General features: G+C 44.8%; 2 protein-coding genes across 2 annotated transcripts in view; both read left to right on the forward strand.

Annotated features, from left to right (window-relative positions):
- Nucleotides 1–10941, forward strand: part of LOC306981815 (SLAIN motif-containing protein 1-like) — a gene marked incomplete at its 5' end in the record, with an annotated part of 310788 nt that overhangs the window by 58068 nt on the left and 241779 nt on the right. The gene's annotated exons all lie outside the window — the stretch shown is intronic.
- Nucleotides 68–9625, forward strand: sonb (SON DNA and RNA binding protein b). Its single transcript, XM_079581521.1, has 20 exons — nt 68–171; nt 930–1133; nt 1827–1858; nt 2714–2889; nt 2959–3092; nt 3303–3511; nt 3576–3819; nt 3930–4123; nt 4201–4350; nt 4460–4617; nt 4684–4818; nt 5620–5706; nt 5786–5974; nt 6673–6783; nt 6856–6972; nt 7640–7787; nt 7877–7945; nt 8736–8851; nt 8958–9059; nt 9234–9625. Exons 1-20 carry the CDS (start codon nt 89–91, stop codon nt 9309–9311), a joined length of 2736 nt encoding a protein of 911 aa, XP_079437647.1. The 5' UTR covers nt 68–88; the 3' UTR covers nt 9312–9625.

Raw genomic sequence — 10941 nt, forward strand, 5'->3', positions numbered from 1 at the left:
ATTGCTTTGCCCCCCCGCTGTGCGGAACGCCGACGCGGCCCCGCTTGTTCCCACACGGAAGCTAATAGGAAACGCACAGGAAAAAAACATGGCAGCCAACATAGAGCAAATTTTCCAAGATTTTATTTTGAACAAAATCAAAGAAATTGAAGAACAAAAGGGAGGACAAACGTAAGTCGCGCTGAGTTGAATCGCAGTTACGTGCCGGAGCTCGCGATGCACCCACGGAGTGTAATCTTGTTGGGAATTTCCACGGATAACCAACATTTTTTGCTTAATTCTGACCGAGCCCCCGATTCAAAGCTACTGAAAAATCGCACTGGCAGTTCAGTGTGCATATTGCATTGGTTGTGGTGAGCTGATGGACCAGACTAACGTGGAAAGCTGTCTACTGAAACCTTTAATTTGACTAATCTGCTGCTATCTCTGTGAAAATGTATTACCATTAATAATGATCATGTTTATAATATTGTCTGTTTTGACAACTGCATTACTGTGCAGTTTGAGATAGATGTTTGAGCTTCACCTGTGGCCCCCATCCGTGCAGTGTAACAACAGTGACATGGGTAGGTCTACTGTAAAGTGACTCATGGCAGGTAAAAGGTACAATAGCACAAATACAACTGGATAAACCTGATCATGAAGTGAATGAGGCGCTGTGGCTTAGAGGTCTAAAGCGCCTGTCTAGTAAACAGGAGATCCTGGGTTCGAATCCCAGCAGTGCCTTTTGATTACCACTTATTTGACCTATTTATTGTCTATTTACCACAGGAGGCATTGTCTGTTTCACACGTACTCTCAGAAATCCTTTCGAACTAATCCGCCGAGTTCCCCTGTTGAACGGCCGTACGAGAGAAAACCACTCAAACTTATTTATTTTCCTTTGCGTTGCCACTCGCGTCCATCTAACCGTCCACCTTCCCTCGCAGAGCTGCCGTGGAGGAGGCCAGTCGCCAGGAAATGTGCAGGAAGACCCCGGAGAAAGGCAAAGGCCACAGTCCCCGCGGCTCCAGCCCCCACAAGAAACACAAGAAGAAGAGCAAGAAACACAAGAGTAAAAAGAAGAAGAAAAACAAAGGGAAGGAGCGGGACAGCAGTGACTCGGAGGACGAGGACAGGCACAGGAAGCACAGGTAGGAAAAATCAAAGCACAGAAATGGGACTCTCATTCTGTGCATTTAGTGTTGGTGTAGCAATAGTAAAGTCGTTGTTGTGTCCTTGGGCAAGACACTTCACGCACATCGCCTCCAGTGTCTGAGTAAACTGGTGCATGAATGAGAGAGTGAATGGGTGAGTGGCTCTTTGATGTAAAGCGCGTTTGAGTGCCTACAGCAGGTATAAAGGCGCTGAAGTATTTCCATCCTGCAGCTCTTAAAGGAATAGGCCACCGTTTTGACATACTGAGATATGTTCTTACCTGAGCTTTGACGAGTTCTTTAGGACCTGTCTGATCTTCACCCGTGCCTTCAGTCACGTAAACACAGCGCAGACGGCGTTAGCATTTAGCCTCTCCCTCTCTCCTCTATAGCTCCAAAACAGGTCAAGATAGAAGCTACCAAGCTCTTCCACGTTTTCCCTATTTAAATATGGTTACGTGAAGTGTTCCACTACAAAGTATAATTACACAAAATTAAACAATGTGGATTTAGTAGTAAAAATCCGCGCAGTAATCTTCTCTTTACTGCGCAGTAATCTTCTCTTTACTGTGCGGATGCCAAATTACTCCTGGTATTATTATCCTGGCGCTCACAACTTCAGTCATTAGAACTAGCATAGCCACAAAGTACCACAAGCTAATTCATCGGGTTTTTGTTTTCTCTTGACAGATCAAAAGAGAAAAAAGCGAGTAAAGAAAGAGGTAAGTTCCTGCCATGTGTGGAATGTATTTTTAGTTTTCTTAATAAAAAGATCATGTGTATTCAGTACTATGTGTTAAAGAGTCCATTCTAACTCAATATACATTTACAATGCATTCATTCTATTTTACGCAAGTTGCACATTTTTATTCATTGAATAACATTTATTTTAGGAGCTTGTCTGTTTGGTCTCACCCAGACACTACTGACTGCTGCTGCAGCGAGGAGTCTGACCCTAACCCTGTACCAGAGACGGGCCACTGATTTGACACAATAAAACAAGACAATAGCACTCTATTTTACCGCACTTTGTGGATGATCTTATTATTACTTTATTTTTGCCTCCATATATACCATATTTTTCAGACTATAAGTCACACTTTTTTTCATAGTTTGGGGTGCGAATATACTCGGGTGTGACTTATATATCAGTATATATAATCACTCAATGTTTGTTATTTTCATACTGACGGCCGCTAGAGGGCGCTTGTGTACCAGTATCTGCTACTCCTGTACCACTGAAGATTTAAAAATGGTAATCGAGCAGCAGAAAGAAAGTTGTGAGGGACTGGCGAAAAGCGGTGGTCACGCTTACTGGAATGAAGAAAACCAAAAAAAGCTAACCGCAGGCTAAAAGCTAGATGGTCACAGCTAGAGGAACGAGTCTGCAAGTGGGTGCTTGAACAACGTGCTGCCGGGAGAGGCTTGTCAATGGTGCAGTTACGCCTCCAGGCCCAGGTAGTTTCCAAGGCTGGTGCGACTTATACTCCGGAGCGACTTATAGTCTGGAAAATAATGTATTTAGTATATGTGATTTATTCATGCTAGCATCTGTAATACACACTGTGTGGCTGCAGACCATGAGCGGACGTCCAGCCGACATAGGCACCACTCTCCAGATGAAGACAAGAGGTCGAAGAAAAGGAAGAAAAGTAAAGAGAAAGATTCGGATTCAGAGAGTGAAAGATCTAGAAGAGACCGGACCAACGGGCCCAGCCACCCCCCACAGCTGCCAGACATCATCCCCAAACAGGTGTGCCTTCAGGGCTGTACGCTCAGAGCACACAGTGAGGAAACTAATGTCATCTTCAATGTTTTACAGGAAAGCTCCGGTAAGGTGGACAGGAAACAGCAGTCCACACACAGGAAGACGAGATCCAGGTCCAGATCCCCTTCGTCTGTTGTGAAGAGAGAGTCCCAGAGTCGAGAGCACAGGAAGGTCAGGACACGATCCAGGTCCGGGTAAAACACTCTTGTTTCAAATCAAAGCATGACACTTTGGGGTGAAAACAGCCACAAAACCAAGCTAAACATTTGCTGATTTACTTAACATTATTCCACATTCTCTCCAAACCCCACACTGTAAGATCATTATGTTGTTTATCCCTGCTTTTTCATTGATTTCGACAGCGACTGTGCTCATATCACATGAATGCGTTTGATTAGATCTCGAGAGATAAAGCCCCCGTCCAGTGAACCGACTGACCCTGTGCAGACCTCCTCCACTGACCGCCTGTGCACTCCAGAGCTGCCCTCCACATCCTCTGAACAAAACACTGAAGGGCAGAGCCAGGGAGAGGCACAAGCCGAGCCTGTCCCGTCTGAGCTGGGAGAAAGGATTGCAGATAAAACAGAAGAGACAGGAAAACATGAAGGTAAAGGATACCAGGAGTAAACTATCAGACAAGTGATAAGTGTCGTAATGTGTGTTGTTTTTAGGACAAAGTGCATCACTGCCAGCAACCGCCAAGTCCATACCAGAGGACAAACCTGCCTCTACAGCACCTCCTGCCGACTCCCCCTCCAAGCACCGAAGGAAAGGCAGCCGCTCGCCTCAGAAGAAGAAGGAGCAGAAGTCCTCCAGGAGGCACCGCAGATCGAAGAGCAAGAGCCGGAGCAGGTCCAACAGCCGCCGCCACCGCTCCACAACCAGGAGCCCCAGGAAGAAGAGGTCCCGGTCAAGGTGCTACTGACAAAATGACTTTCCTGATCATGTGTACAGCGTGCGGAGGGGGAGGCATTAAGATTGTGTTCCCAGTCATGAGGCGTTTCTCTCCTGTGTCCCATGTGCAGGTCGAGGGCTCGGAAGTCGAATCGCTCGCGGAGCCGCTCGGCGTCCAAAGACCACCGGAAGAGGGGCGCGTACAGCCAGAGGGACCGCTGGAGGAGGGACCCCAGCCACTCCCCCGTGCTCATCCTCCGCAAAAACCGCTCCCCGGGACGGAAGCACGGCGGCTCCGGCAGCCCCCAGCGCATCAGCGAGCTCGGTCAGGCTGCGTTTAGGTTTTTTGTCCCGCTGACGCTTGTAACGCGGCGCTCATGGATGTAACGCTCTTGTGTTCAGATAAGGAGCAGCTGCTGGAGATCGCCAAGGCCAACGCGGCGGCCATGTGCGTGAAAGCGGGGATGCCCGTGCCCTCCAGCCTGAGGTCCACCGCCGCGTCGCTCACCCTGCCCATGGCCATGAACCCGGCCATGGCCAGCATGACCGCAGGTGAGGAACAGCAGGGAAATGGATGCAGCGCCTGGTTACGGAATAACATTTTACTTTTGTTCGTAATAATATATTGTAAAATTGGTTCCTTCTTCTGTCCACGTCACAGCCTCTATGACCGCCGCCCTGTCTAACATCAACGCCATCCTGCCCTCGCTGACCAACAAGCCCTCGTCCGGCAACGCCACGCTCAGCTCTGCCCTGGAGGAGGTGAAGAAGAAGGTGGAGAAGCAGGCCAACATCAACAGCATCAAAGAGTTCACCGACGTAAGTGCGTAGAAAACACACTGAGCAGCTGTTGGAAACGTGAATAACAGTCTTGTGTGTGCGTAGAAATGTAAGATGATTGTGGACAGTAAAGGCGAGCTCCCGGTGGCCGCTCCTCACGTCTCTGATGAAGAGGACGAGGGGAAGCCGTTCGGAGCGGCGGCGGTGAGAGAGCAGAAGGCCATCCGCTTCAGCATCAACGTAAGAGCTAAGCAGTCATTATTAAACAGTCGAGGTCAAGCGATTTTCTAATATCAGTTACTGGCCGATCTAGCGCAGATAAAAGCCGATATCTCCAGGCAAACTGTCATTTTAAAGGAACAGGCCACCATTTTTCCATACTGGGGTATGTTCTGACCTGAGCTGAGACGAGTTGATGTGTACCTGTCTGGTATGTTTGCCCCATTTTCCCCAGTTTTTTTTTAACACATTTTTTGTCACGTTTTTTTCTCGTTTTCCAAATTTGGTTCCTTAATTTTTGCTCAGTTTTAATACTTATATTTTTCCTTTTTTCCCCCAATTTTCCTAGCCTGGCTATCACCAGACTAAATATCACAAGTTATATTTAGTCTGGGGACCACCAATTGTCCATAGCCGCTTATTGGGCGCTTTGAATGTCTATCATATGTGTCGTTTGGTGATTGGATTGGTCCCCAAGTCCATGTGAAGATTTTGGCCTTGGTCCCCAGGCTGAAGTTCAAAATGATTCGAGTGTACACAGCAGTCTGGGGATTCCCAGGCTACAATTTTCCCCCAATTTCCCCCTAAATTATTCCCCATTTATCAAACATTTCTTGACATTGGAGATGAACCCAATATTGCAAATTTGCCGATCTTCTACACAGTATTGTCCTTTTTTTGGTTAAAGACGACAAATATTTGATTATAGGTATCGAAAACCAAGTGTCGTTAAAGTACCGGTATTGAAAAAGTGTAACGGTACTACTGTAACGGTAGTACTGACTGCAATGACATTAACCTTTGTATTGTTGGCGCTCCCAGAACACGGCGGTCCGCCCGGCCGCCCGGAGTGACGCAGGCATCGCCAAAGAGTTCCCAGTCTCCTCCGGATCCCAGCACAGGAAAAAGGTTTGCCTGAAAACTTAACTCTTCCAACATTTCTAGCTGAAGTACCATTTCTTCTTGACTCTGTGGTGTGTGTCTGTAGGAGGGCGAGTCCCCGGGCGCGTACGGAGAATGGGTCCCTGTGGAGAAGACCAGCAGCGACAAAAGCACGTCGAACCCCAAGAAGAGTTCCACACCGGTCAGGTCTTCAGGAGAGAGCGTCGTGACCGCGGCGGTCGAGCCTGAGCCCGTGGTGGAGAATGACAGCGTGTTCCCCGAGCCGCCGCTGCAGGTACGAGGCTCGAGCCGCAACAACCAATACAGAGGCTACTTTGAGAGTTTTATTGAAATATAAAGCCAGGGAAGTGGACACAGTGGACAAATACTGCTTTTTTATTGAGTTTGTGAAGTTGTTTTAAAGTGCAAAGCCAAAGATGAGAGGAAAGTTTGAGCTAAAAGACGGAACTATGAAGGCATGCTAATGCTACTGGTCTGCAGTAAATCACCACATACTACATTACACTTTGAAATCTGAGATGGCTGTGTTGTCTCTTCTATGGTAAATCGTAGTAGTAGTGACTGTGGAAAAGGACTATATGAGTTTCTGATAGCTTTTAACACGGTTGTTTTATCTTGATTTATTCCAATTGTCATGAAGTCTTTCTTAGTTTCCTGCTACTTAGCCGCTATTTTTCAACATATCTATGAACTGTCACAACCCTCGATAACTGGAAAGCTCTGCCAAACCCCGCCCAGCTCACTCCTCCTCAAAGACAAGAGTGGTAAAGCCATACATCTCCTGATACTTGCACTGAAGTTTCATCCACAGGGAAATTGCAGACTGTGTGGTTGATGGCGCACTAGGAAGCAAAGGATGCTGGGTCTTAAATGGACAGTGTTGCAATGTGTTGAACAGAAGGGGACATAACATGATTCAGCAGCTTTAACTGTGAAACCCTCTCGTTGATGTTGACTGTTTAAATGTTACAGCCTGTTGACATCTCCCAAGCGGTGAGCGAGCGGATCAAAGCTCAACGACGCCTGGCGGAGAATCCCTATGACGTCAGTGCCATGTGCATGCTCAGCCGGGCACAAGAGCAGGTAATACTCCACACATGAGCCGAGTGTGGGACAAACCTTCAGGATCAGGGTCTAATGTGGTCTGTGCTCCAGGTGGACGCGTGGGCCCAGTCCAACACCATCCCAGGCCTCTTCACTGGCTCCACAGGAGCGCAGGTCCTCAGCTCTGAAGAACTGTCCTCCAACGGGCCTCAGGCCTGGCTCAAGAAGGTAAGAAATGGATTTATTATTCTGTCCAGGAAGTGGATAAGAGTCAAATAATGTCAGATTATAGTCAGTGGTTCTGTTCCCAACCTTATTTGTCATTTATTTATGTATTTATTTATTTATTTAAGGATCCCCATTAGTCTTTACCAACGCAAAGACCACTCTTCCTGGGGTCCATTCTCATTCAAAAGACATTATACAGTCAAAGGGTAATTTATACAACACACATCGACAATACAGAGTTCCTCATTCAATTCAATAATTGAGGTAAGAAAAAAACAAAACAAGGTGTATTACAATACTCAAAGCAACATTAAGTCAGGTTATTTATTTGTATTTGACTGATTACATATTTCTTTAGATTTCATGTTTGTTGACTCTAAGTACCCCCTACCTCGGCCAAAGTGATCAACTAAACTGTGATTATTATAGACTCTCTGACCCTAAATGAATATATTCCCGAGGCAATAGGGGTGGGCGAGAGACGTGATACGAGATTTTGAAGTAGTAGTATTAAACAAATACATATTTTGAGCCGTTTGTAATAAAATGACTGTCTTAATAGTAGAATGTTCATGCACTTGCTGTATCTTTTACTTATTGTGGGTCACTAACTTTCTTTAGTTTCCAATAACCCATTTCCATCACCCTCCCCTCTGTCTTCCTCTAGGACCAGTTCCTGAGGGCCGCTCCGGTGTCCGGGGGGGTCGGGGAGTTCCTCATGAGGAAGATGGGCTGGAAGACCGGGGAGGGCCTGGGGAGGAACAGGGAGGGCACAGTGGAGCCAATTATCATCGACTTCAAAGTGGACCGCAAAGGTACCAGTCCAATCACCAGAGCTGAGCGGGCCGTCGTTCATCACCGCGCTGACAGAATCATGTTGAAACTCTGATGTGTGGGCTTCCAGGTTTAGTGGCCGAAGGAGAGAAGCCGCAGAAGCAGACGGGAGGGCTGGTCGTCACGAAGGACCTCATGGGTAAGAAATCCACCCAGTCGACTACGGTTTCACCAACATTATATTTACGTAATATGACAAAATGTTTTCTTATCTACATGAATAAAAACTTGTTCTAAAGTTTATTATTGGTTTTTACTACAAATCTAATGGCAGTAAGTGATGGGCAAGTTACTTTAAAATTGTAATATAGTCTGTATTAGTAGTTACATCTTACTGTTTCAAAAATGTAGCTGGGTTAAACTACTTTGATTTACTTTTGACCAAATAAGAACTGAAAGTAGTAATTATGCCACTGAGCAAAAGTGCAGTCAAAGATTTCCTTTTCCTTCGCTTTCCACAATTCTCTCATGTTTTGTTTGGATAATTTGCAATAATATTCTGAAAAATCATTTCCAACTGTTGCCAGCAGAGGGCGACAGATGCCTAATCCAAGCATTTCTAGATAAAGTAAAAGAGCAGGATTCTAGCAAAATGTGTTTTTTCTATTCATATATTTGTTTAAGTTGTTGAATGATTTGAAATATCGTTAACTGGACTGAAGCTTCTTCTCTCTCATGTTGTAATGTAAGACGGGTAAACACACAAACTAGTCCAGTCTTACATTTCATTACTCTGAAAGCCTATGCATATCTAATTTAATGTTTATTGATCTTATGTCACTGAAATAACCGAGGCACTTTAACATGGAGCCTGTGTGAATCTGAAAAATAGAAAATAAAGTAGCTCATCCTAGGAAAAATCCATCTTCACAAATGCTTAATATTATTCTCGGAGAGACGTTTGTATTCACGTGTTCCGTGTGGTCCAGGGAAGCACCCGGTCTCCGCTCTGATAGAACTGTGCACAAAGAAGAAGATCATGCAGCCGGACTTCGTCATGGTGGGCCACAGCGGACCCGATCATCGCAAAAACTTCCTCTTTAAGGTACTTCTTCGATCATTTTCTCAGTTTTCTATTAGATTAACTCGTGCAGCAGAACACTGTATTTGCTTTGACGTGACTTGATTCTTATGCTAACCTTGTGGCTCAGGTGACAGTTGATGGAGTGGACTACCAACCACAGACGCCCAGTCCCAATAAGAAGCACGCCAAGGCCATGGCTGCTACTGTCGCCCTGCAGGCTCTGGGAGAGGTAACACTCACTGTAGCATTGGCAGAGCATAGAGAAAAACCTTCATTCATTAAAAACCGCCTAGAAAATGATCAGCTATTGTTATTACACACAACAGAGGAAGACTAATGCTTGTAGGTGCTGCTTAAAATGTCGGTCTTGGTCTTGACGTTGCTGTTTCCCATGTGATTGCAGGTTCCCGTGGACGGCCCAGGTCTGTACAACGGCCCTGTCTTCACTGCTGCCTCCACTGGACCTCTGTTTTCTACATGATCCCAAAGTGCTCATCACACAGACTGTATTTGAATTTGAACACTTGAAGCAAAGAGAGATGTTCTCATTGCACTTTCTTAAACTGTATTTGTACCGCAAAGGTCATCAAGACGCCACCGGGCTTCGAACCCTGGACTTGTACATGACGTTGTATTATATGGAGTAGATTTTCTGTAATGTTTATGAGCTATTATGGATTTAAAGGTTTATCAACGTTTCTTTTAAAGTGGTGTAAATATTGTACTTTTATGTTTGCTATGCCATCTGTACATTGTGTTCCTCACATGGCCCGAAGTCATTAAAAAAAAAACTCCAATCTTTATGGAGCAAAAACAAATAAAGAGTATATTTATATTGTAAGTATTTCAATAAGGTTTCCTGTCTTGGATTATTAACTTAAAACATTAATCTTTTATTACAGCAATATGTCAAGTGTCTGAACTGCAAAGGCCCGAGGATTGAGCCTTGTGGTACACCACGAGCTGTTAAGAGAAAGGTCGTGATTTTGCTTTGTTTATGAACTTGAAACTTTACACAAATGTGCAAGTATGTAGCAGAGGTTTCATACAATTTACAGGTACAGTGGGGAAAAAAAGTATTTGGTCAGTTTCACATAGACATTCTATTGGATTTTGGCCAAATACTTTTTTTCCCCACTGTAATTGGAAAATTATGTATGCTAGCCTAGCATGCTAATGAAACCATTATTTGGCCAATGTGCACATTTGTTTTCTTATAAGTATTGCAGCAGGAGTTAGGACCAAAAATGGTTCCCCTGTTTTAGATTGTTGTGGCCAAACTTTAATACCGTACATATATTTACTAAGATCGGGCTGCAGTTCCTAAAAAAAATAATTGCTTGCTTCCCCTGTGACCATGCTGCTGTTATGTCATTGGGTAGGATGCTCTTGGTGGGCGTGAATGTGAGTGGCTCCTGACCATACCATGGGTGGCTCTGCATAGAAACTGACAAAGCTTTATTAAAATGACATTTTCAAAAATTGAATGTAATATGAATGTATTTGTATTAGACATTATTAAAATATGTCTCCTTTTTTCAGCACCGGTTTCTAAAGGGATTTTATATCATTTAAAGATTTGTGTTATTATGTGAGGCCATAACATAGCAGTAGCGTGACCGGGAGCGTTCCATCATGGTAACAGCAGCATATTGATTAGCAACCCACTTTGCAATGTTGAAGGTTTCATTTCTATTTCGATTTATATTGTGCATTCCCCTCTATTGACTTCCGATGTATGCTGCCTTGATGTCATACATGTTGTGGTAAGTAGTGTGTAGTAAACAATAGGTCTTAAAACTGATCCTTGCGGGACACCACCAGCTGCCTTTAGTAAAATGATGTTATTTATACATTTTCCTTTACATTATAACAATACCTTACTCGAATTGAAACCTTTGATTTGTTTACCGACTTGCATGTCCAGGTGTCATGATGAATACACTCGGATGATCAAATGGTTACCTTACCTCCCTTTGTCCTCGCAGCTCATTGGTCAGGAAGTGTGACTCCCATGAAACTTAGGTGTTGGTAAACTTGGGTGAAGGAGTCCCTCTGCTCTGATCAGCGTCTGAAGGTGTCAGCAGTGCAGTGTGGTCATTTGACTGGAG

Source organism: Gobius niger (assembly GCF_951799975.1).
Source record: "Gobius niger genome assembly, chromosome: 23".
Taxonomy (NCBI): domain Eukaryota; kingdom Metazoa; phylum Chordata; class Actinopteri; order Gobiiformes; family Gobiidae; genus Gobius; species Gobius niger.

Coding starts and splice junctions, on each gene's coding strand:
- sonb (XM_079581521.1), top strand. CDS start 89: ATGGCAGCCAACATAGAGCAAATTTTCCAAGATTTTATTTTGAACAAA. Junction 4,618..4,683: donor GCATCAAAGAGTTCACCGAC/GTAAGTGCGTAG, acceptor GTGTGTGCGTAG/AAATGTAAGATGATTGTGGA. Junction 7,788..7,876: donor CTTCAAAGTGGACCGCAAAG/GTACCAGTCCAA, acceptor GTGGGCTTCCAG/GTTTAGTGGCCGAAGGAGAG.